Genomic DNA, 26,703 nt, shown 5'->3' on the forward strand with positions numbered 1-26,703 from the left:
TTCTAAAACTGACATCTTTTGTAGGCAGCCAAACTGTATAACATAACTTGTAGTTGATTATCCTAGAATTATCCGACAATGAATCTTTCCAGGCCTCCCTTTTTACTTGCTATCTCAGTCTCTGACTGGCAAACTTTCAAACCTCCCAACAAATAGTTTTTTGTTTTTTTTAATGTGTCTGATTAACAATTCTTGGCAGTTTAAAAGCTTTCTCATCCATTTTGTGACCTTGAGTTGGCCAAAAAAAAAAAAAAATGCACTCCCATTTTGAATCTTTTTCTTATAGTCTAAACTTTTTATCTTTAGGAAACTGATATATCCCCTAATATGAATTGCTCTGAAGGGTTTTACCGAACCAAAATACAATGCAGTGGTTCTCAACTTTGACCACTTTAAAATACATGCTGGTTGGGGACTTCTAGGAGTTGAAGTACAAACACTTTTAAAATGGCCAAGATTTAATATAATGCAACTATGCAGGAGGAAAATGTGAAAACATTAAAAGACCCAGGCCAGATCATTTTTTTAGGCTTCTCTACAAGTCATTACGAAGGAACCTGGACAAAAGTACAGTGTTGATGGATCTAGTGAAACCTGATGAAGTTAACAGTAACAGAGTTGGAAGGTACCTTGGAGGTCATCTAGTCCAACCCCCTGCTCACGCAGGAGACCCATACTAGGGATTCGAACCGCCGAACTACCGACCTTTCTGATCGACAAGCTCAGCGTCTTAGCCACTGAGCCACCTATTTGAATGGTATATGAATGGAAGTTAAGATTCCTTGGTGCTCTCTGAGCTTGGTTGTTTTCTTGCAGATGTTTCATTACCAAACTAGCTGACATCATCAGTCCTTAGGGTAATGAAACATCTGCAAGAAAACAACCAAGTTCAGAGGGCCCTTCATTTCAACCCTTAAGTTACAAATATTCTCCTTTATTGGATGGAAGTCACTCTGAGATCCAGGTTCTGTAGAACTTCAGGTTTTTTTCAGATTGCTGCATGGTTTTTGTTCGCAGATACACAGATCACATTGTATTGATCAATTGCACTAATTGTTAGTTATCACAAGAAGCTCTTTAAAGACGAGGCACATTTAGACTCTAAAGGGCTACTTGTGAGTGGGAAGAAATTTAGTTTCCTTATTCATTGCAGACAACTGTCCAGGGACAGATTCTGTTGCAAATATCATGCTTTATTTTCTTTCCCCACTTTTTTTTTTTTTTTTTGCCTTTAACTCCTGGCACACTTTCTGAGTTTTATACAAAAAACCCCAAACATTTAATTCAGGAAGAAAATGAGATTCCCAAACCTGGGTAACCAGAGAAGGCTGTGGCTTGGAAGGATAAACCCATCCATCTTGGCACTTCTCTGTTGAATTCAATCCAGATTGCAGGATGGTCTCTAAGTTAGTTTCCACAGGAGTATACATGAGACATTGTTCTAAGGTCCCGTCAGGATTTCGGGGAATGGTTAAATTCAGCTTCTCCTCTTCGGTCAAGTTCAAGTGGATGGTGTCCAGCCAAGTAGTGTTGCAGTGATGAGATACTGGAATGACCATGAATAATTGGCTGAACATATGGAAACCAGCAAAGGGTGAGGCTATAGTGATCATCAGTACCAGCCAATGCTGGAATCGGCCAAAATCATTAAGAGCTTTGATAATTTCCCCAAAATCGGTCATGGCTGTTTTCGTTCTGCCTTTGTCTCTGCTACTGGCTATCCTCTGGCTAAACTGGCTATCCAGATAGCCCTCTGGAATTCAATAGCCTCGGGAATTAATAGTTAAACTCAGAATAAACTTTGACATGGCACTCAGTGAAGTTCAGGAACGATATTGAGCTCTTTGTTAATCGTCTTAATACATGACATGTTACACTTTAACAACTACAAAGATTACACAAAGATTAAAGTGTAAAAGAATAATTGCCAACTTTGCAGCTTGGACAGCCAGAGAGCAAAGCTCATATGGACCCGTCAAAAGTGAAGCGAACTGGAAAAAATTGACAGCCTCAGAGGTGTCAGTCTCACTTTCCGAAATTTTAATTAGATTATTTATTTGAAGAGAGGTCTATTTTTCACAGAGGTGAAAAATTTAATTTTTTCAAGACTGAAGAATTTAATCAAGGAAATCAGAAGAGTGGATGATGGGATTTTTTTGGTGGTGGTAGGGTAATATAATTGATGATGTAATATAATTGATGGGATACTAAGCTGGGACAATTTACTGTATATGGGGGTCACAAGGTTCACACCTCAATTATAAATCATGTGATAGGAATATTAAAGGCTATCTGCAAAACCATGCTAGATCTCTGGAAAAGTAGAAGAGGACAACCAGGATCAAGAGGGGTGGGTCAATTACAAAAGCAACTGGTACACCATTGAAATACCTGAAGAAATCAGGTTGGCAACAGATCATACTGGAGAAGTTATATCTAGAATAAAAAAAGAAACCCAGAATAACAGAACTGGATGGGATCTTGGAGGTCTGCTAGTCCAACTTCCTGAACAAGCAGGAGACCCTTATACCATTTTGGACGAACGGCTGTCCAATCAATTCATAAAAACCTTCAATGCTTCAATGAGCACCCACAGTTTCTGGAGACCAGTCATTCCACTGATTGTTTTCACTGTCAGGAAATTTTAGTTCTAAATTGCTTCTCTCCTTGATTAGTTTCTATCCATTGCTGCTTCTCCTGCCTTCAGGTGCTTTGGGGAATAGGTCTACCCCCTCTTCTTTGACACAGCCTCTTAGATACTGGAATACTGCTATTATGTCACCCCAGTTCTTCTTTTCACTAGACTAGACATGGATATGTCGCTAGAGTGATCACCAACTTGATGATGGTCAATCAGCCAATCAATCTACTGATGTGAAGATCCTGCTTTCTGGAGAAGTCTATAGTACTGGAAAAGACAACGGGTGTGACTTAGTTAGTGTCAATGGGTGTGCCCATTGAAGAACTGAAGGACCAGGGAAACTTCATTATGGAGAAAGTGCGATTCTTAAAAGAGTTAACACCAACTTGATGGCACGTAATCAATAAACCAACCAATCAATGCAAACACCTGGTGGAGTCTGATACTGAAATAGGTAGAAGGAAGAAAGGGACAATTGGCAGCAAAGTGGAGGGATTGAATTATATATGTGATGGCTGCACTGTTGGAAGACTTCAATCTTAAAGGTTAGGAGACAGATTGGAGATGACACCTTGATCACTCAATCCATCAAGCAATCCTGTCTGAACCATGATTTGTTAATTTTCAGCATGATCTAAGAACGAATTTCCATGCCATACTTTGGCCCTCACTTGATTGCAATTTTCAGCTTATTTACCCTGGACAAGAAAAACTTGGGTGTTCAGACTTAGGACACAGTTACAATAGCTGAGGCTAATGAGTTGCAAGTCCTCTAGAAAGACTTGCAAAGCGGTCTCTCTCCAGTCCTAGATGTTTTGCGAGCATCCATCCTCCTTCAATCCATGCTCTCTAATGCATTGTTTCTCAACCTTGGCCGGTTGATGATGTGTGGACTTCAATAGTGACTGGGCAATTCTGGGAGTTGAAGTCCACAGCCAAGATTGAGAAACATCTATCGAATTGGGAAATCTGGGGAAGGATAGTATGATTGGTGCCATTCCTCCAACCTACACTCCTGGTAGGTCAGCCTCTTTGGTTGCAGGGATGATATGATGTGTGGTAATTATTTTGGATCAATGCAACTAAAGGTCAGGTAATTGAATGTGTACAATTCAAAGTGTTATTTTTGCAGAAAATATAGTATATATAGACTTTGATTTTGCTTGTCAGAAGGTCTCAAAAGTGTGACCCTGGATCAATGCAACCACAAGTACATGCCAGTTGCCAAGCATCCAAAGCTTGGTTGTGTGACAATGGGAATCCTGCAATGGTTGTTAAGTATGAAAAACTTACAAAGTATATCACTTTTTTCAGTGTCATTGTAACCTCGAACTGTCACTAAAAGAATGGTTGTTAAGTTCAGGGCTACTTTTAAATGGTTCCTGCTTGGCAGAAACAGGCAATAAAAAGTTATAAATATTCTGATTTTAACCAATGCCTTATTTACCAGAACAGCAGCACTTTTGGACAAAGAATTATAATTTAGCTATTTATAATAAGGTGCCACATGCGAGAGTGTGCTATGTCGTATATTACTTGTGATATCTGTAGAAAAAGGACAACAGAACTTTAACACAAACCAACTCTCAAAAATAATGGACAAGGTTTTTTTTATTGATTAAAAATTAGAGAAATGACATGCAATAAAATACAAAGTCAAAGAGAAAAAAAGGCTGAATATTTTACATCTTTCGTTAAAATCTACAATACACCAAATTGTGTAGAGGTTCCTTTTATATTAATACACCACCCTCCTCAAGGCTATTAACTAAGTTTAAAAAAATACAAACCGATTTCTAGGTTCAAGTTCAGAATTTACCCAAAATAAAAACCCTCTGATCCATGAGGGTATAAAGGTTAGAATTAATTTTTAAGCTACCAAACAACAACAACAAAAATCATTGGCACTTTTGAACCTCAAGAATAAAATAGTTGTCTAGCATTTCTAGTATCCAAAGAGGGGTGGGGGGAAGAAAAAAAAAGGAAATACTATTAATTATTAAGAGACAATCAGTCTAAAAATCTAGTAGCAAAGTAGTTCTGGATCACTAAAAGAATCATTATTATAATAATACACGGGAACAGTCATTAGGGATACTCTTGTCTGCTAGACCTGGATTAGATAGAGGCAGGAATGAAGGAATGAATAAATAAATAGATAAGATACTGCATCAAGATATAGTGGATTCAAAGTTACGCACAGCATGCAGGCCAAATGATTTAATACTGTACCAGAATTATTTGGTCTCTGTAGCTGAAGATGGGATGAAATAAAATGGACGGCTACATTTTTCCTCACGCTGCTCATCGGCCATCTCGGGTACCCCAATTCAGGGCCACCCTCCATTTCAGCAAGAGATCCTCTTTCCACATGATCATACCTGGGCATGGATATTGGGACTAGGGCTGTGTGCACTGTAGTGACAATAACATCACTGGCTCCAAAGAATTTCTGGCCAACCAGAAGCAGAAGTTTGGGGAGACCATCGTCTCGTGGAGCCTCCGAGAGCCGCTTCCCTCATCCAGTTGAGGTCTATCCCAAACAGCTGACTAAGAATGATTGACTTCTGCCCCTCCTAAAGGGTTTTAAATTGAGAAAATGACCTCCAAGGTTCATTCAAGAATATACCGTAGCTTGCTTGCTTATAAGCTGCCAAGCGCAAGGATAGGAAAATATGGAAGTTTTGGGAGGTCCCACATAGACACACACAGACACAGTAACACAGCCCAAGCAGTACTTCCCCCCCCCCAATCTCTACCCCTTCCCACCCCATGACTGCTGTCTAAACATTTCTCATTTTCAAATCTTTTCTTCAATAGATGTCCACATCTGGAGCAGTTCTGCTAATGACCTACGAGCAGATCTAGCCAAAACAAAAATTAGAGGTGAACAATAAATACATTAAGCAATAAAGGAAATCGAGCTTTCATTGCTGCTTGGAGGGGAAAATTTATTGCATCAGAAGACTTAAGAATCCCAACCTCCACGTTTTCCACTCACCCTGAGAGAGCAAGTGTGGGGCGCTAACTTCAACCCTCTCGGGAGATTCAATGTGGACACAAATGAGTATAACAGCTCCCATCCCACTCTTCCACAACATGTTATGAGGACATTTATTACTGTCCTTAACCTGAGTTAGAAACCAGGTTTGGAACCTTAAGTGTCATGGTGGTTCGACCACGGTATTTGAAACAAGAGGAGGAGGAGGAGGAGGAAGGGCTATAAAAAACAGTTCATAATCACTTCACTGGGGCCCACACCCTACCTACTGAAATGCTACAGCCAGGGATGAGACTTAATTCCATTGGTTTGCTACATAAATTAATATTAAGGCAAAAACAATGTGGATGTACAAAACACTTCAAAGCTAAGCAGTGATACACAAAAGCTGGAGGGGGCAAATGGCTGCTATAGGATGGCGAGAAAAATCCATTAGCATTTTATTGTTCACATAGTGCATTATAAATGTTTCTTTTTTCCCAAACTAAATATATAATTTATAGGTTAAAAATCCAAAACAACGGAAAGAAAAAAAGAACCCCAGATACTAATAATGTCTTAAAAAACAAACACTAAATATGAGTTATAGTGGCTTCAGTTACCCTAATGTTGACCAAACTTTTGATATGTGAGAAGAGTATTAAAAACAAAACTTTACTATTGGCAGATTCCAAGCAGTGCAGCAAAGAGACAAAACTGCGCCAAGCATTGATTTGCCAAGTATGTCTTTAACTGGCAATTTCATTTATTGCTGTAAAAACCGAATGGGGGCAGTTTCATATGTACCAGTCAATGAAGGAAGAAGGACGTAAGAAAGGTAAAAGGATTTTTAATGTAACGGATGTGGATTTTTTGGAGATTAAAATGGGAATCGGGAAACCACCTGCAGTGGCCCTGTGTTAGACAGACTCATGTTTACAGACCTTCTAATGGCCAGTCCATACGATCAATTTCCGCTCCGTCCACATGCCAAGGACATCTGGGTTTTATGAAGGGTCACACAGCAAACCATATCTGGTGAGCTTTAACTACTCCTAGCAACTTGCGAGACAATCTCAATAGGCTACTTACACAGAAATCCCTTCACCAAAAACCAATTGCAGAGACAACCGCAAGGATGAGAAAATTATGATGACCGATAGAGATACTTCCGCAAGATGTCGGTATAAGATCGGCTGCACCCTAAATCTTCTGCAGAACCTCTGGGGGATGTCAGAACCTCAGACTTTCTGAGGATTCATCATCAGATTGCAACAGTTTTAAGGAAGCCGGAAATTACTTCAGATTTAAGGGTGGATTTCTCTTGGGGGAAAACAAGAGAAAATTGTTTTCCACCAAGGGATTTTTGAGGGATATTTGCAGGAGAGTGGAAGCCCAACAACCAAATGATAAAACTGAAAGACTGAAATTTCATTTTCTGAGAAAAGTTCCGTGTTCAGGAATATTGGTGCTGGCTGTGCCACTCTCCATTTTTGTCCAGATAAGCAACTGAGCATAAGCAACTTCCAGAATGAAATAAGAGAGTGATGATGATGAAACGTACACAATATGGGTATTTGGAATGGGACATCTTTTAGTTCCTATGATGCAAAATCCTCTTTTTGGCCTGATGGGCGGCCAGTTTCTATGCATGGTCTCTGCCTCTTGCACCAGAATTGCTCCTGTCTATCCATCCTGCAATTGTCAAAGCTGCTTAGTTTATGATGAACAGAAACATTTTTGGCACCAGATGTTTCAACCATTGTGTCTGTATATTGGAAGTCTATAAGCACAGGGTGAGTGGGAAGAAGGCCCAGTGAGACAGCCAATTGAGGATGGAGGAAACACAGCTACAAAGAAACATGATGTTTCTTCACCGATAACATGTTTGCAAATAGAAGGGGGAAAATTAAGGCTAGTTTTATCTCAGGCCAAGCAATTCCTTCTGCGCCCCAAATATAGAAAAGGTTGCTTAAACCAAGGGATCTCACTTATTCAAGACTTCACTCAGTTTTCCACAGTAAATTCAACCTGTATTCTGACACTCCACAACGGCTTCCATTATTTTTTGTTTTGTTTTGTTAAGATACCTGTCCAGTTAGATGGACCATAAATCAAAATGTCTTTACTGTTTACCAGTCAGGCAGAAATGATCCAACCCATCACATCAGGACAAGTATTAAGAGCAGCGAAACCCTTCTTTCGTACTCAGTAGTAATGTTTCTATTTCTGTTTAGTTTTTAAATAGTTAAGGCAGACATTCCCAACCAGATGTCCTCTGGTATATATCCCAACAACCCCTGGAATTCCCAGCCCTCTTGGCTATAAAACCAAGAGTTGTAGGCACAGCCTAATTGGTGGGCACTCAGTTGGGGAAGGCTGAGTTAAGGCAATAATAAGTACAAGCATGCAGGGGAAGGGAGGGAGGGAGGGACGGAGGAAGGAAGGAAGGGGAGGAGCAAGAGAGGAAGGGAAGGGAAGAAGGGAAGGACAGAAAGAAGGAAAGAAGAAAAAGGAAGGAGGAAAGAAGGAAGGAAGAAGAGCAAGGGAGGGAGGAAGGGAAGGAAAGAAGGGAGGGAGGGAAGAAAGGACAGAAAGAAGGAAAGAAGAAAAGGAAGGGAGGGGCAGTTGGAGAGAAGGGAGGGAGGGGTAAAATTGAGAGGCAGGAAATGCAAAAACAGTGTGTGGGTGGAACAGAAGCCAAATGCCTCCAAGGCAATAGTGTTGTAAACCTCCTTGATGCTACTTGGGAACAAATAAAGTTAAAGCTTCTAAGAACAAGGGCCTGTAGTTTTGGTTCTTTGGCAGGAGTGGTTTTGCTTTTTTTGGCCAACAGGAGTATTCGTACGTTGCACCTATGGGTTGCGACCATAAGCAGGGAGTGTTGTTTTAGTTGATGCTGAGCTGAGCAAATCCAATAAGTTTGCCATCATCGGGGATTTCAGATGCTTCCACGCCTGATGCCTGAAAGGCAAGGAGACGGAATCCATTATTTTACCGGGACATTTAAAGGACAGAGAGAATGGCCTTGAGGGACAGGAGGCAAAGCTACGATCAAGACCAGAGTCAGGTAAAAAAGAGAAAATGAGTCCAGGTCAGGAATGTAAACTAAGAAAATCTCTCTGACAAGATCTTGCCTAGTTCTCACAAAGATAAAGGGAGGGAGGGATGACACACATCCAGGTTTGCAAGACTGCATAATTACAGTCAACTTATGACCACAATTTGAGCCCAAAATTTCTGTGGCTAAGTGAGACAGTTGTTAAGCCAACTTTCTTGCCATAGTTGTGAAGTGAATCACTGCAGTAGTTAAGTTAGTAACACAGTTGTTAAGTGAACCAGGTTTCCCCAATGACATTGGTTGTAAGGTCTCAAAAAGGGATCACGTGACCCCAGGACATTGCAACTGTCATAGATACATGTCAGTTGCCAAGCATCCAAATTTTGATCACATGACCATGGGGATGCCGCAATGGTTGTTAAGTGTGAAAAACAGCCATAATTCACTTTTTGAAAATCCCATTGTAACCTCAAACTGTCACTAAACAAACTGTTGTAAGTCCAGGACTTGCGTTAAGATAAAAGTAGCACAGATTCACATGACTTTGCAATCCTGACAGTGGGATAACGGAAGTACAAATAAAGAATCCCCAGGTTTTATAGTAAGTGAAAAATTACACTCGGGCTGTGATGTTTGTCTCCATTAAAGTGGATATTCTGAGTTACCTTCGAAAGAATAAACTATCTTGTGAATCAGGGAACTAATTCCTTCGCGAATCTTTGCTTCAAAGATCCTGGTAAAATTTTGATTTTTTTTTTTTAGGTGAAATATGTCTGCACTCCCCTAGGGCTCAGTCTTATCACTAATATTTCCTAATCTTCAGAACATCTTCCCAAGCTGCTCAAACATACTCTTAACAAGAGTATGTTCACCCTAAACAATGAATTTAGGAGAACAGCAGACAGAGCTGGTAGGAGGAGTTAAGCATGTCATCAGCTTAGAATCGTTATGTTGCCACATACAGTCTAAGTCCAACTTGAATTTAGTTGACTCTTCTCTGCGCCAGTTTAGTACTGAAGTTCAGTTGACTAGATTCAATTAGACGAATAAATTCTTTCTGAACTGCAACTTAATGTACGGTCCTGATCAGGGGTGAAATCTAAAAAATTTCCCTACCAGTTCTGTGGGCGTGGCTTAATTGGTGGGCGTGGCTTGGGAGGGTCATTTGACTAGGTGGGCGTGGCCAATAACAATAAATAATAAAAATAATAAACAAAGTATAAAAAACTATAAGAGGTATCAAAAACCAACTTTCACACTTTACACACACACAACACAACACAACTGACTCACACACAGTGTAAAAGCAGCTGCACTTCACACTTCATACAGCCACAAAAAGCTCAAAAACCAACTTTCACACTTTACACACACACAACTCTCTCTCTCTCTCTCTCACACACACACACACACAATGCCACATACAGCTTTCTGAGATTTTGTGTGTTTGTGTAGTTAGAGTGAAACACTACATAACCACACCAAATCTCAGAAAGCTGCACAAATATTTTATTATTTTATTTTATTTTATTTTATTTTATTTTATTGTGGACTTCAAATCCCAGAGTTCCTCAGCCAGCAAAGCAGGAAGTCAAAGCAAGCTTTTTTTCTTCTTCAGTAGCTGAAGAAAGCATGGCCAGCCCAAAAGAGCAGTAATTATAGGTAAGTAAGGAGGGGGAATTGGCTGGGCATGGGTGGGGGCTCTTGTAAGTGGGGTCTGTTAAAAAGTGGGTTTAAAAGCCTGTGAGGATCAGGAAACTCCTCTGGGATCGCCAGAGGAGGCTTTTAAAACTTCGTGGTTTTTTTTCTTGTTTTTTCCCCCTTCGGCTGAAGAGGGTTTTTAAAAAAAAACTTTTAAAGTGTTCTGATGATCTCTGCTCAGCCCCGCGATCATCAGAGGGGTTTTTTTTCCTTTTCAAAGCATGTTTCAGCTGAAGAAAAACTTTTAAAAGTTAAAAAAAACCCTCTGCTGATGGTGCGGCTCAGCAGAGGCGGGGGGGGGGGGCAGGGATTTTTGCTACCGGTCCTCCGAACCAGCAGCTGCCATCGCTACCTAATCGGGCGAGCCGGTGCGAACCGGGAGCATTTCACCCCTGGTCCTGATCCTTTGTGCTTGATATTCATCTTGAATTATTTGAGTAGATTAATAAAGGAGAATATTTGTAACTCAAGGTTGAAATGAGGGGTCCTTGGTACTACGTGAGCTTGGCTGTTTTCTTGCAGATGTAAGTAACATCATCAGCACTAGGGAGGTTAGCACTGACATAGCACTAGTGATGCTGCAAGAAATCACATCTGCAAGAAAACAACCAAGTTCAGAGAGCACCAAGGACTAAATTAAAGTCAGATGCAAAGGATCATGACCATATGGTAAATTGCAGTTCAAAGATTTAACACTCAAGAATCTAGTCAACTAAAGCTCAGTATTAAATAGGTGACAGCTAAGGTCAAGAAATTTCAAGGATTGTATTTGTGGTGATGTAACTGTCAAGCACAGGAAATACGGGAAGTCCAGACAGTTCAAACGAATACTACAAGAAACTGAACTATTAACAATCAAAGTAAATTGGCAGTAGATAAGAGTCAACAGAATTCAAGATGGGCTGGACTTAGATCTCTTATGGGCATGAAGGGACACGAGACTGATGGACATGTTTGACTCCTCCCTCGGGCTCAGCCTGGTCGTCTCCTACAGTAACGACTCTAAGCTGGTGATGTGCTGATCTCTACCATTCATCTCTGCTTGCTCTTCTCCTACAATGGATGACTTAAAACAAAAACCTTTGTTGACCAGTGGGTTCTTATATGAGGATGTCGATTTCTGTTGGCTGTGGATTTTGCACGGCTGCTCTAGTGCATTAAGTCTGTTTCCCAATTAAACCCAGTTCAAGTGCTTCAGACCAATCCTCATTCCTTTTTCATTCCTCATAAACCCATCCTCCCAGGGGGTCTCTTGTAGTGGTAGCCTTGTAGTTGTGGTTGCCATGGTGGTTGCTGAGTGCCTGAACGTGACCACAGTAGTCACATAACTGAAATTTGTGACCTTTCCTGCCAGCTTCCGATAAGCAAAATCAATGGGGAAGTCCCAAGTCATGGTCACATGAGACCCTCACTTAATGACAACTGCGATTATTGAAACTGTCATCATTAAGTAGCGCAGTCATGTGACATTGCACTTAATGACATCATCACTTAGCGATGGAGCTTCTGGTCCCAAGTATGGGTGTTAAGTGAGGACTACCTATAGCACACTTCAAAAGTAGCCAGCGATTTTGTTTAGTCTGTCAGTGGTGGTTAGCTAGAAAAGACTTAGTACAGCAATATTAGGTAAAGGTAAAGATTCCCCTCACACATACGTGCTGGTCGTTGCTGACTCTAGGGGGCAGTGCTTATCTCCGTTTCAAAGCCGAAGAGCCAGCGCTGTCCGAAGACGTCTCCATGGTCATGTGGCCGGCATGACTCAACGCCAAAGGCACACAGAACACTGCTACTTTCTCACCAAGGTGGTCCCTATTTTTTCTACTTGCATTTTTACGTGCTTTCGAAACTGCTAGGTTGGCAGAAGTTGGGACAGGTAACGGGAGCTCACCCCGTTACATGGCAGCCTCAGGGATTCGAACCGCTGAGCTGCCGACCTTTCTATCAACAAGCTTTTTTAAAAGGTCTACAGGGGTCTTAAGGGGACAATCACTTAAATAGGAGCCAGCAGTGTGCTGCAGCTGCCAAAAAAAGCCAAGGAACAGAGGGATAGAATCAAGATCATGTTAGCACCAATTTATAATGTCTTGGTAAGACCACACTTGGAATATTGCATCCAGTTTTGGTCGCCACTTTATAAAACAGATGTGGAGACTCTAGAAAGAGTGCAGAGAAGAGCAACAAAGATGATTAGGGGACTGGACGCTAAAACATATGAACAGCGATTGCAACAATTGGGTATGCTTGCCTAGCTTAATGAAAAGAAGGACTGGGGAGACACGAGAGCAGAGTTGAGGGGCTGCCACAAAGAAAAGGGAAGCAACCTATTCTCCAAAACCCTTGAAGGCAGGACAAGAAGTAATGGAAGGAAACCAATTAAAGAGAGAAGCAACCTAGAAGTAAGGAGAAACTTTCTGACATTGAGAATAATTAATTGGTGGAATGGCTTGTTTCCACAAGTTGTGGAAGTTTTCAAGGAGAGATTGGACAGCCATCTGTCCATAATGATGCAGGGTTTCCTGTTTTGAGCAGGAGACCGGACTAGAAGACCTCCAAAGTCCCTTCCAACTCTGTTATTCTGTCTTCTCCATCTTGGGCACTATCCAGATCTGTGGACTTCAGCAAACTGAATCCCCAGCAGTGACAATGGTGGTTGAAATATCCTAGGGCATGAAGTTCACAAATCTGAAATGCATCCAATAAAGGAAAGCTGATCTACATTTACAAATCTAGAAACAATAACCAGCTCAACAAAAAGATATAAAAACATGTCTGGCATTCAACTAAATCCAAACACATTTGATATCCGGAAATAAACCAGCTTTAATCCAGTGCTTAATATTTGCAGAGGACAAACATTTTTTTGTTGAGCTGAATAAACGCAGCCTTTGCCCAAAAGAGGCTGAGAGCGGAAGCAACTTTTTAGAAAGATTTGAATAGTAAGTAATATATAAATACCAGCTTGAAAGTGACCGATCGGTTCGTCTGAGGCTCTTCCACAATTTTTTGCAAGTTCGCAGCAACTGAAACAATAGGGAAGACATAGTATTGGGCATCTAAGCTTCATGAACAAATTTCTCTCCAGCACTAGCCAAGAATATACAGGCAAAAGGAAGGTCAGCTTGTCCTGCGGTGTATGCAAGCAAAATAAAGCAACAGAAACTAGCACAGGGCTGAAAATATAAGTGATTTTTTTTTCTCATAAGGCTTGCATTACCTATGACTAAATCTCTGCCATCCACAAGTCCAGCCGAGATGAGCTCTTGCGATACTCCATCTGCAGTGTCTGGAAAGACCATAATTAAGAAATAGTCTTTGTTTTATACACAGATAAGTCATCTAGATGCTATCTTTGATTTCAGCATTTATACACTGGAGGTATCTGATTCTACCTAATTTTTTGTTTTACAGGTAGTCCTCAACTTACAACCATTCATTTAGTGACTGTTCGAAGTTATAATGACATTGAAAAAAGGGACTTCTAACCAGTCTTCACATGTGTGACTGATGCAGCATCCCTATGGTCATGTGATCAAAATTCAGATGCTTGGCAACTGGCATGTATTTATGACGGTTGCACTGTCCCAGGGTCATGTGATCACCTTTTGTGACCTTCCCAGCTGACTTCCAACAAGCAAAGTCAATGGGGGGAGCCAGATTAGGTTAACGATTGCATGATTCGCTTAACAACTGCGGTAATTTGCTTAACAACTGTAGCAAAAAAGGCCATAAAATGGGGCAAAACTCACAACAATCGCCTTGCTTAGAAACATAAATTTTCAGTTCAATTTATGGTTATCAAGGACTACTTATAGTCCTCATTTAATGATGGTAATTGGGACTGGCAATTCTGTTGCTGAGCAATGTAGTGGCAGAATGGAATTCACAGGACTTTGCTGACTTGTAACCGTACTTTTAATGGCTGTCATTAAGTGAGACATGCGGATGGCAGCAAAGGTCACAATCTGGCCATCAAGTGACTATGGGGTGTTGTGATTGTCTAAATTGCACAACAGCTGCCAAGTGCCCAAATCACAATCATGTGGCTACAAGCACACCACAACAATAGCACACCGTAGCAATTTTGAGGACTGATTGTAAGTCTCTTTATTCAATCCCATTGTAAATTTGAATAGTCAGCTGAACAAATGGTCTTAATAATCACTCATTCAGTGGCTGTTCAAACTTACAATGACACTGAACGAGGACTGCTTGTATATTGTATATCACCTTGCCCTTATTTTATTACAATCTACTTCGGGCATCTTGTGGCAGGAAGCGAGAACATATTCCTTTTTTTAACAGAGAAACTGCAGAAGTTTGCAGTATTTCATGAGAGACTGAGCTGTGTTTGATTAGTTGGATGCTACACAGCACCAGGTAACATTTGCAGGATTGAGATAAACAGTTCCCCCTTTGTAATTCCCATCATCCTCAGCCAAGATGGGAAACGATCATGCAAGTAAGGCATCTGGAAGACACTTGGCCTCCCTGAGAAATTGCACGTTCAGATTAAATCCCAAATCAAAGGCACATCACGAAGATTTTAGTGCATGTCTTTGTTATGAAATAACAAGCACAAGCTGACTTACTCTTACTTTCAAGCCAACAGTCCATCTTTCAAACATTTTGGGAGCCATCAAACCTATGGATTCATTTTTCAAAAAATCTGGGACATTTCCGTATCTGCTCTAACATGGGACACGATCTTTGCTCCATATTTAGGGAAGCTCTTTTCAGCTGGGACATTTGGCATTTACTTCACCCTCACCCACCCAATCAGCACAGGACCACCAAACAAAATACTGGCACCAACGGGCTGCAAAAGACAGGTTTTCTCATCCCTCCTCACCTCTTCCAGGTGTGAATTCAAATCGGATGTCATTCAGCTCCTTTTTTGAATTCCTGTCAGGGTGGAGAGGCACAGTTAGATATTATCAACATCTGTGTTACAGACTAACATTAAATCATATTCTGCAAGGAATACAAAACCACGCTTACTCCTGAGGCAGGCCTATTGAATCAGTATCTGAGGAAAGTCTACAATTAATTTTATCCAGCCCAAACTCTCCTACCCATTCACTGTAGGTAGTCCTCAAAAGTGGGGAAAAATTCACTTAACAACTCATTCAGAAATAGAAATTTTGGGTTGAATTGTGATTTTAAGTCAAGGACTACCAGCACTTTGTGATCCAGGACGAACGATGGCAGTGGGAGGGATAATTGTTCCCTCTAGCAAGGAATTCAGAGGCACATGGAACAAAACATTTAGTTTTATCCTGAGCTCATAAAGAAACCACACAATCCAAGGGATCTTATTCTGGGCTCAGAATTCACATAGCAGACATTCTGGGTGCTAGACATCTTATCCAGAATCAGAGTGCTGCAAATCTATTGCATGTGAATAAAATAAAATATCAATAGAATTTATTAATCCAAATCATCTGACTGCAAAGTGGTCCCTGGTCCAGCACAGACTGGTAAATAGGGTTGATGTTGTTATTTTTAAATTTCCCAGTTTTGTAAAAGAGAGGGACCTGGTCCTGAGTGACCCAATGAGCTTTTATGGTTCAGGGAGGCTAAGAACCACAGCTTCCTATGGTTGTGAAAGTTGGACCTTAAAAAATCAAGACAGGAAGAAAATCGATTTGCTTTAGCTGGAGAAGGCTCCCACGTATTCCTTGGACAGCAAATGTGACTAACAAGCAAGTCCTGGAGCACATAACACCAGACATGTCACTGGAAGGCAAAATCACAAAATGGTGTCTCACTTGCTTTGGCCACGTCATTCAGGGGAATTCACTGGAGAAAGCAATTATGTTTGGAAGAGTTAGTGGTAAAAGGAAGCCAGGCCTCCCAAGAACATGGTGGCTGGACACCATCAAAGCTGACACCATCCAGAGCTCAGAACAACTCAAAGAAGTCGTGAAAGATTGGAAGATTTATTTTATTTTATTTTATTTTATTTATTTTGTCACAACAATATATGTAGGTATCATACAAAAAGATTATATAGTATATAAACACATATATGAGTAAATATAAGGAGGTATAAGCATATATATAGGAAGAAGAAAAGAAAAAACAATAGGACAGGAACGGTAGGCACGTTTGTGCGCTTATGCATGCCCCTTATGGTCCTCTTAGGAATGGGGTGAGGTCAATAGTAGAAAGTTTTTGGTTAAAGCTTTTAGGATTATGGGAAGAGACCACAGAGTCAGGTAAAGTATTCCAAGCACTGATGATTCTGTTACAGAAGTCATATTTTCTGCAATCTAGATTAAAGCGGTTGACATTAAGTTTAAATCTATTAGTTGCTCTAGTATTATTGCAATTAAAGCTGAAGTAGTCTTTAACAGGAAGGACATTACAATAGATGATTCTGTGAGTTAAACTTAGGTCTTGTCGAAGGTGACGGAGTTCCAAGTTTTCTAAGCCTAGGATTTCAAGTCTGGTGGGATAGGGTATTCTATTGTTTTCAGAGGAATGGAGAACTCTTCTTGTAAAATATTTCTGGACACGTTCAATTGTATTGATGTCAGAGATGTGGTGAGGGTTCCAAACAGGCGAGCTGTATTCTAGAATTGGTCTAGCAAATGTTTTATATGTTCTGGTTAGTAGTGTGGTGTTTTTGGAAAAGAAGCTACGCAAGATTAGGTTTACAACTCTTAGAGCTTTTTTTGCTATGTAGTTGCAGTGGGCTTTGGCACTTAGATCATTTGACATGAAAACTCCAAGGTCTTTGACGGGATGGGGGTCGTCTGTAAGGTAATGTCCATCTAGTATGTACTTAGTTTTTGGGTTCTTTTTTCTATATGTAAGACTGAGCATTTGCTGGTTGAAATTTGGAGCTGCCAATTGGAGAGAGGGGCCCACTGAATTGCCAAGAGTCAGACACGATTGAATGGATAACATCATCAGAAGAACCTGGATCTTCCCACTCCAAGTCCAGCATCCCTGCCCCCAGACCAGTTCAGCTTTCTCTCATACCCAGCCTGCTTACCTCAATCGTAGAACGAGACTTATTGGAATTTTGGGCTCTTCTTGTGCTGTAGGTGCAGGAGGTGCCTTATCAAAAGAGAAAAGGAGATTTTGTTTAAAAAAATCCATAAAAACAAAGAGTTACTACCTCACCTTATGATTACAACTGAACCCAAAATTTCCATTGCTAAGCAAGACAATTGTTGAGTGATTTGTGCCCAATTTTGTGACTTTTTTGCCACAGTTGTTAAGTGAATATTGCAGTTGACTGAATCATGTGATTACTCAACGAAACAGGCTTTCCTCATTGACTTTGCTTGTTGGAATGTTGAGGATGATGATCACATGACCCTGGGACATTATAACTGTCATAAGTACATGCTATTTTCCAAATGCCTGAATTCTGATCATCTGAGGCTGCTCCAACAGTAATAACTGTGAAAAACTGTTCATAAGTCATTTTTTTCAGTGCCATTTTGAACAGTCACTAAACAAATAGTCAAGGATTACCTGTAATCAGTGGTGGGATTCAAGTAATTTAACAACCGGTTCTCTGCCCTAATGATTTCTTCCAACCACCAGTTTGCCAAACTGCTCAGAAAGTTAACAACCGGTTCTCCCGAAGTGGTGCGAACTGGCTGAATCCCACCACTGCCTGAAATGATATATTTACCTTCTCAAAAAACTAAAGAGACCAAGTTGATCATTTCAAAGGCAGGCTGGGAAATAAATAAATTGAGGAGTTTCTCAATTGGGCCCAAATGAAAACTTCCTGGGTTTTAATGTTTTTTGCCCATTTAATATGTTTTGCCCAGCATCTGGTCAATCCATAAAATTTCGAAGAATACTCAGGAAGGGATTTTCTTGTTGCGTCATTCTCAACTTGCCTGGATTTTGACCCTGGCGCCCTATTAGCACACAGGATTTATTTATTCTGTTCTTTGGCTGCAGTGTGTGATTTGACACATTCTAACCTTTGGCACAGGAAGAACCTCGATATGTTCTTTTTATTAATTTTGGTTTTTAACAGATCCTTCAGAAGGCCCACTCAGTGTGAATAGAAAGTAGCACGGCTGCACAGAATCCTCTAGTGCAGAGCAAAATAATAGTCAAGCTGGGCCAGAAAGCACTGCGTCAGCTGGGAATAATAGAAATTAGAATCCTGGTATCAGTGGAACCTGCTAGAACAGCTAAGACACACTGAATGGTGTGATGCTAAAAAGAAGGTCAGGAGAAGAGGGGAAGAGTAGCAATTGTATATCATGTAATCAGAACTTTCCAGTCTTTATACAAAATAATTATTTTTTGCTACTGATATTGTTATTTGGAAGGTTGGTTTATAGATTGCAAGTTTAGTACTGTGGACAAATTTCAGGTAGTCCTCAACTTATAACTAACCATTTACTGACTGTTTAAACTTACAAAACTGAAAAAAATGATCTATGACTGCTTTTCATATTTATGACCGCTGCAGCATCCCCATGGTCATGTAATCAAAACCAGACACTTAGCAACTGACTCACATTTATTTATTTATTTATTTATCTTTCGCATTTTTATACCGCCCTATCTCCCTAGGGACTCAGGGCGGTTTACAGCCAGATAAAATATATATATATAAATACAGAATAAAACCACAATTAAAAAACTTATTAAATAAGGCCGAATATTTAAAATGGAAATACAAATAATAAAACCCCATTAAAAATCAAATTCAAAATTTAAAAATTCTAGTCCAGTCCTGCACAAATAAATAGATGTGTCTTAAGCTCGCGGCGGAAGGTTCGAAGGTCGGGAAGTTGGCAAAGTCCTGGGGGAAGTTCGTTCCAGTGGGTGGGAGCCCCCACAGAAAAGGCCCTTCCCCTGGGTGTCGCCAGTCGGCACTGCCTGGCCGGCGACACCCTGAGGAGTCCCTCTCTGTGAGAGCGGACGGGTCGGTGAGAGGCAATCGGTGGCAGCAGGCGGTCCCGTAAGTAACCCGGCCCAATGCCATGGAGCGCTTTGAAGATAGTTACAAAAACCTTGAAGCGCACCCGAAAGGCCAGAGGTAGCCAATGCAGTCTGCGCAGGAGAGGTGTCTCCCACGAGGGGCTCCCTCTATCACCCGCGCAGCCGCATTCTGAACTAACTAGAGGTTCCTCAAGGGGAGCCCCATGTAGAGAGCATTGCAGTAATCCAGACGAGATGTCACGAGAGCATGAGTGACCGTGCATAGGGCATCCTGGTCTAGAAAGGGGCGCAACTGGCGAACCAGGCGAACCTGGTAGAAAGCTCTCCTGGCGACGGCCGTCAAGTGATCTTCAAAAGACAGCCGTCCATCCAGGAGGACGCCCAAGTTGCGCACCCTCTCCATTGGGGCCAATGACTCGCCCCCAACAGTCAGCCGTGGCTGCAGCTGACTGTACCGGGATGCCGGCATCCACAGCCACTCTATCTTGGAGGGATTGAGCCTGAGCCTGTTTCTCCCCATCCAGACCCGTACGGCTTCCAGGCACCGGGACAGCACTTCGATAGCTTTATGACGGTTTGCAGCATCCTGGGGTCATGTAATCACTTTTTGTGAACTTCTGACAAGCAAAATCAATATGGAAGCCAGATTTACTTAACAATCGTGTTACTAACTTAACAAATGCAGCAATTCAGTTAACAACTGTGGCAGAAAGTTTGTGAAATGGGGTAAATTTTACTTAAAAACTGTCTTGCTTAACAAAAGAAATTTTGGGCTCAACTGTAGTAAATCAAGAACTGCCTTTATATTGCATTATGAATCATTATGAATCTGGGAGGAGTCTGGAATAGACAAATTTATTTATTGTACTACTACAAGTAGTTCCTTGTTTAATGACCATTCATTTAGCAACTGTTTGAAGTTATGAAGGCACTGAAAACAAGACTTAGGACTTTACCTTTACCTTTTAAGCTCCTCCATTGGGCCTTACCTGTGCTGCTGAAGGAGCTGCTGCTGGAGTCTGAGAAGCTGGACCGGAGGCAGCAACAGGAGGTTGTGCAGGAATTTGACCCGCAGGCTGAGGTAGTTGAGCAGCAGGTTGGTCTTGGAGGTTGAGTAAAGGGCCGGCTGGCTCTGCTGATGGAAACAGCTGTAATAAAATGAATGAATGAATGAATGAATGAATGACTGAAATACTACAGCACAGTACAGGTAGTCCTCGACTTACGATCACAACTGAGCCCAACGTTTCTGTTGTAAGCAAAACATTTGTTAAGTGAGTTTTGCCCCATTTTATGACTTTTCTTGCCACAGTTACTAAGTGAATCACTGCAGTTGTTAGTCACACTGTCGTTAAGAGAATCTGGCTTCCCCACTGACTTGGTCGTAAGAAACTTGCAAAAGGGGATCACATAACATCAGAACACTGCAACCGTCATTAAATATGAATCAGTTGCCAAGCGTCTGAATTTTAATTACATGACCGTGGAGAGGCTGCAATGGTTGTTAAGTGTGAAAAACAGTCATAAGTCACTTTTTTCAGTTCCGTTGTAACTTTGAATCATCACTAAATGAACTGTTCTAAGTCAAGGATTAGCTGTAAGGGGAACAAATGGTGGATCTTCACCAAGTACCTGAAAAAAACATATCAGCGAATCTGAAGTCCAAATGGCCTTTGTACAACCAGCAAAAGTGTGGGTGTTATCACAGAACCACATAATTGCAGAATTCAAAGGGACCACATTTGCAGCCCTCTGAAATGTGCTAGAAAACCAGTGAAGCATCCTTAAGATGTGGCTATGCACCAAAGACCCATCACTTTTGAAAAATCCACCATACGGGGGTGGAGGGGGTGGGAGACAGACGACAGGAATGAAAAGAAGAGGAGGGGAAAACAGATGACCAACAGTAAGGTAGACAAAGTCAGTTAAAGCAGCCATGGTGCATCACTGGAAGATCTGAAACACCAGACCAGGAAAAGAACATCTAACTATCTGGTCACTAAGAGTTAAGCCTGATTTGCTAGCACATGATCCATCAACGAATGCAAAGCTGCCTCTCTCTGGAGAGGCCTATAATGCTGGGAAAGGAGGGAGGGAGGGAAGGAAGGAGAGGGAGGGAGGAAGGAAAGGAAGGAAGGAGAGGAAGGGAGGGAAGGAAGGAAGAGAAGGGAGGGAAGGGAGAAAGAAGGAAGGAAGGAAAGGGAGGGAGGGAGGGAGGAAGGAAGAGAGGAGGAAGGGAGAAAGGAAGGCAGGAAGGAGAGGAGGAGGAAGGAAGGAAGGAAGGAAGGAGAGGAGGGAGGAAGGAAGGAAGGAAGGAAGGAAGGAAGGAAGGAGAGGAGGAGGGAGGGAGGGAGGAGGAAGGAAGGAGAGGAGGGAGGAGGAAGGAAGGAAGGAAGGAGAGGGAGGAGGAAGGAAGGAAGGAAGGAAGGAGAGGAGGAGGAAAGAAGGAAAGGAAGGAGGAGAGGGAGGAAGGAAGGAAGAGAAGGAGGGAAGGGAGAAAGGAAGGAAGGAAGGAAGGAGGGAGGAGGGAGGAAGGAAGAGAAGGAGGGAAGGGAGAAAGGAAGGAAGGAAGGAGAGGAGGGAGGAAGGAAGGAAGGAAGGAAGGAGAGGGAGGAGGAGGAAGGAAGGAAGGAAACGGAAGGAGGGAGGGAGGAAGGAAAGGAAGGAAGGAGAGGAAGGGAGGGAAGGAAGAAAAGGAAGGAAGGAGAGGGAGGGAGGGAAGGAAGGAAGGAGAGGGAGGGAGGGAAGGAAGGGAAGGAAGGAAGGAGAGGGAGGGAAGGAAGGAAAGGAAGGAAGGAGAGGGAGGGAGGGAAGGAAGGAAGGAGAGGGAGGGAGGGAGGGAGGGAGGGAGGGAGGGAGGAAGGAAGGAAGGAAGGAAGGAAATCAACAGCAAGGCGGATGGACTCATTAGCATTGGGGGTGTCCTGGAAAGATCTGAAGAACCAAGTTAAGAGGCAGATCATGCTGGAGAAGTTCTCCTTATGGTGTTGCTTACTCTTTGATACCAACTTAATGGCACACAATCAATCAATTTTGAAAACAATTCAGTTCCAAGTTATTCTGTTATGCAAACAGATGCAGGGGTTTCCCCAACCTCGGCAACTTTACGACGCATGGACTTCAACTCCCACAATTCGCCAGTCAGAGTGGAAATCCATGCGTCTTCAAGTTGCCGAGATGAGGAGCCCCTGCTTTAATGAAAATTTCTAATATAATGTACATGATTCACAATTTACCTCAGAGTTCTGTAAGGATTCTTTCACTCTGGGAGACTAAAAGAGAGAAAAAGAGACCTGTGATTAGCATACAATGGTTAACTGTTTAAGGTAGCATATTACAGTCCAGTTTCTATAATAAGCTAAATGTATTTTGGAGGGGACAGAAACCCCCTAAGTTATTCACCTGCCTTGGAAAATGATGTATGGGGGTTAAATATACTTTATTCTGGTAAACCATGTTATCTGAAGATAGACAAGATTGCTAATAACTCTGATATACAGATATTTTTTGTTTACTGAAAGTTGGAAAGGTGCAGGCAATATGTTAAGAGATTTAAATCTGAACACACGGTCGTGGTTGATTGATGGGATAGGGCTGGCTCTTGCGTGAGGCAATCTGCGCTGTGATTGGTTGCTGTGGGTGCGGAGGGGGAGGCTCCCTCCCCCCCCGCCTTTTTTCTTCTGTGGGAGCTGCGATTTACCTCATGATGCTCCTCCTTGCCTGACTATCTGTCTGTCTGTCTGTCTGTCAAATATGTCTTGGCGTATTCAGGTCTTTTTCCATGTAAGGTTGAGAGTATCTTGGCGACGTACCATCGTAACTTTAAATCTGGATCGTAACTAGCTTTCAAGGGGTCCATAGTAACTTTGAAAGTCACTAAGTCACAAGTCCAGGACTACCTTTATTATAGGCAGTTATGATTATATCTTAAAATAAAAGCAGCAAGAAGCAAGAATGGTGATGTTTCCCTAAAGTTCACAACTGTTCATAAGGGAAGAAAGATGTCAAGTGGACTCAGCGATATAAGCATATTATGGGACAAAGAGTCAAGATGGCAGCCACAAATAGCGCCGTTATGTTTATGTTCAATGGACATAAAACAATGGGCCTCCATGGCACTAATATGCTCACCATTTTGCCTTTTTGGATCTCATCCTGTGGATGCCAACACATGGAGTCTACTGGGGTGTAATTCTGTATCTCAATCACTTTTACTAAAATATGGTGAAGTCCTGAGCAGAGCACAGAAAGTCACCAGACACCCTTACAAAGGAATATCCTCCTCATGCTAGCAAAAGCATTTAAAATCCATTATTTCTTCCCGAGGCAAGAAGAGATTCAAAGGATTGAGTTCTGACAGCTTTAGATACAGGAAATAATGGGGGAGCTGGGCAGAAAGAGATAAACTGGCTTACTAATTGCTTTCAATAATTAATAATTTTAACAGTTAATTATGAGAGTTTGCAAGATAAGCATGCCACGTCTATGAATACTAAACAGAAATCAGTCCGTTGTTTAAAAAAGAAGAGGCAGCTGCCTTTAGAAGATTTCAGGGTTTGTTTTAAAAGATTAGAGAATAATATTGCGGTCAGAAGCACTTCTGCTGAGGAAAAAGAAATCCACATGTGCATTGTGTGAGAAAAATTTTGTGTATGTAATATGTACAACATCCTGATAACTAACCCACAGCAAAGATTGGACATTGGACAAATTCTCTGCAACCCCTGATCTCTCAAAATAACTTTCATTTTGGTCCTAGATTGCATCAAAGAGGGAAAGTTTGCGCAGTAGATTCACAAAGAATCTCTAGAGCCGTAGAAATTATTTTCATGCATCTCCATAAAAAATGAAGATGGCCAGTATTTTGCATTGGCAAAAGTATGAGACCCAAATGTATGTTTATTTAGCCTACTATGGCATCTACAGAAATATGCAATCACTGATATACAACACTAATAAAATGCATTATACATATGAGCACAAATATAAACATATAATATAAAGACATTACAATAAATGCGATAAAATATTAAAGAAAATAATATTACATGTAATATTAAGATATTGCAGCAATCAGACTCAATCATTGATAAGAACAGATAACTCAGAAGATGAGCCTGTAAATTGGCATAAATCCTGCCTACAGTTTCTAACTGTTCCTATTGCCAAAAAGATAGACCAGGAGGAGACTAATACAAAGCCTCAATAAAGGAAAATATTTGTAGTTCAGGGTTGAAATGAGAGTGCTCTCTGAGCTTGCAGACATTTCGTGACCCAACTAGGTAGTATCATCAGCGCTACAAGGGAGTGGAGTTTGTGCAGAGGAGCAGCAGCAGCAGTGGGGGTGAGGGGAGAAAGAGGGGGAGAACAACAAGAACTATGTAGTCCTTGTTGCTCTGTTAGCTTGCTTGTTTTCTTGCAGCTGTTTCATCACCCAATTAGATAACATCATCAGTGCTAGGAAGGAATGGGGTTTGCACTTTTAGTACTGATGATGTTACCTAGTTGGGTAATGAAATGTCTGCAAGAAAACAGCCAAGCTCAGAGAACACCTAGGACTCCATAGTTCTTCACAAAGCATGAATTCAATGAGGAACTGTACTTTGAATATTTTAAAAAGTGAAACTGACTCCTACCCTGTGCTGTGAAATTGCCGCTTTGCCCTCTTCACTTTCTTCATCTAGTTCATCATCGCTCCATTCCCAGCCGCCATCTTCAGTCTTATGAAGTCGTCCGCTGGAACCAGGGACTCTCCTGACCTGCACTCCAACAAGAGCAAGATTAGACTGCTAAGACAGTCTGTTATTAACACAGCTTCTTGCAATTACTGCAGGTTCAAGTCCCACCAGGCCCAAGGTTGACTCAGCCTTCCATCCTTTATAAGGTAGGTAAAATGAGGACCCAGATTGTTGGGGGCAATAAATTGACTTTGTATATAATATACAGATGGATGAAGACTATTGCTTAACACAGTGTAAGCCGCCCTGAGTCTTCGGAGAAGGGCGGGATATAAATGCAAATAAAAAAAAAAAGATGTGGTAATGATGCAGTTCTGCTCAGGGTATGTACAGGTAGCCCTTGAGTTATGACCACAATTGGGAACAACTGCTAACAACCAAGCACTGTGGTCGTTAATGGAGTCAAAACCTGATTTTATGATCTTTTTTTGTCACGGTTGTTAAGCAAATCACATGGTCATTAAGTGAGTCCAGTTTCCTCCATTGACTTTGATTGTTGGAAGTACCATGGAAAGATTGATGATCGCACGACCCTGAGATACTGTAAACCTTGTAAATAGAGGTAATCCTCGACTTACAACAGTTCGTTTAGTGACCGTTCAAAGTTACAACAGCACTGAAAAAGTTACAGCACTCATTTATAAGCTTAACCATTTTTCACACTTAGGATCACTGCAGCATCCCCATGATCATGTGGTCAACATTCAGAAACTTGGCAACTGGTTCATATTTATGACTTTTGCTGTGTCCCAAAGTCATGTGATCAGCTTTTGCGACCTTCTGACAAGCAAAGTCAATGGGGAAGCCAGATTCATTTGACAATCAGATTACTAATTTCACAACTGCAACGATTCACTTAACGACTGCCGCAAGATATGTCATAAAATGGGGTATAGCTCACAATAAATGTCTCACTTAGCAACATAAATTTTGGGCTCAACTATGTCCGTAAATTGAGGACTATCTGTACATGCTGGTTGCCAAACACCCAAATTTTGATCATGTGACTATGGAAACATTATAACAATTGCAAGGACGAGGACCTCAGCATCATTGTAACTTCAAGCAGTCATAAGTCAAGGACTATCTATACAGCATCTCCTGCAAGGCTTTGATAAACCTAAAAGATGCACTTGTTACAATTTTTGCTATCTTGTGCAGAAACAAAAATAGAAAGGATGCGCCTGACACAACTATCCATCCAGAAATCAATGTGGCTATAAAAGCATTGTGCTCTCTCTCCCTCTCCCTCCCTCCCTCCCTCCCTTTGTGTGTGTGTGTGTGTGTGTGTGTATATATATGCTTTCCATCCAACCCAAGCAAGAAGAGGAAGAAACAAACTGACATTGAGAAATCCATCAACAGTCACAGCCTCTGTTTAAAACTAATTTATACACAGCTTGAATATTTTAGTCTTTGCAATGAAAGATGTACTTATGTATCCACAGACAGGCAGACTGTCACCCCATCTGCCAGCAAATTAAGCCACGCAACAAAACAAGCAAAGGAATTGCTTTGATTTATGTAGGAAACTGTTTCACTATCAGCCATACAGCAGGGGTCCCCAACCCCCAGGCCATGACCCACTACTGGGGTGTTCTGTACCGAAAAAATGCTGGGATGTGTACACCCGCATGTCCCCACTTGCACGAGC

General features: G+C 41.5%; 2 protein-coding genes across 2 annotated transcripts in view; both read right to left on the reverse strand.

Annotated features, from left to right (window-relative positions):
* Window positions 1-1,682, reverse strand: part of LOC131197550 (solute carrier family 22 member 13-like) — a 35,152-nt gene extending 33,470 nt beyond the window's left edge. Inside the window, exon 1 of the mRNA XM_058181767.1 lies at window positions 1,311-1,682. Coding sequence (XP_058037750.1) covers window positions 1,311-1,682 — 372 coding nt within the window. The remainder of the gene's footprint in view (window positions 1-1,310) is intronic.
* Window positions 1,683-4,234: 2,552 nt separating this feature from the next.
* OXSR1 (oxidative stress responsive kinase 1) overlaps window positions 4,235-26,703 on the reverse strand; it is a 103,270-nt gene continuing 80,801 nt past the window's right edge. The window contains exons 11-18 of the mRNA XM_058180920.1: window positions 24,948-25,070; window positions 22,548-22,583; window positions 20,301-20,459; window positions 17,384-17,448; window positions 15,233-15,285; window positions 13,598-13,666; window positions 13,339-13,403; window positions 4,235-5,505 (exon numbers count right to left, since the gene is read on the reverse strand). Of these exons, the coding sequence (XP_058036903.1) occupies window positions 5,494-5,505; window positions 13,339-13,403; window positions 13,598-13,666; window positions 15,233-15,285; window positions 17,384-17,448; window positions 20,301-20,459; window positions 22,548-22,583; window positions 24,948-25,070 (582 nt within the window). The 3' untranslated portion in view covers window positions 4,235-5,493. The remainder of the gene's footprint in view (window positions 5,506-13,338; window positions 13,404-13,597; window positions 13,667-15,232; window positions 15,286-17,383; window positions 17,449-20,300; window positions 20,460-22,547; window positions 22,584-24,947; window positions 25,071-26,703) is intronic.

The sequence above is a fragment of the Ahaetulla prasina genome, chromosome 4 (genome assembly GCF_028640845.1).
Source record: "Ahaetulla prasina isolate Xishuangbanna chromosome 4, ASM2864084v1, whole genome shotgun sequence".
NCBI classification, from domain to species: domain Eukaryota; kingdom Metazoa; phylum Chordata; class Lepidosauria; order Squamata; family Colubridae; genus Ahaetulla; species Ahaetulla prasina.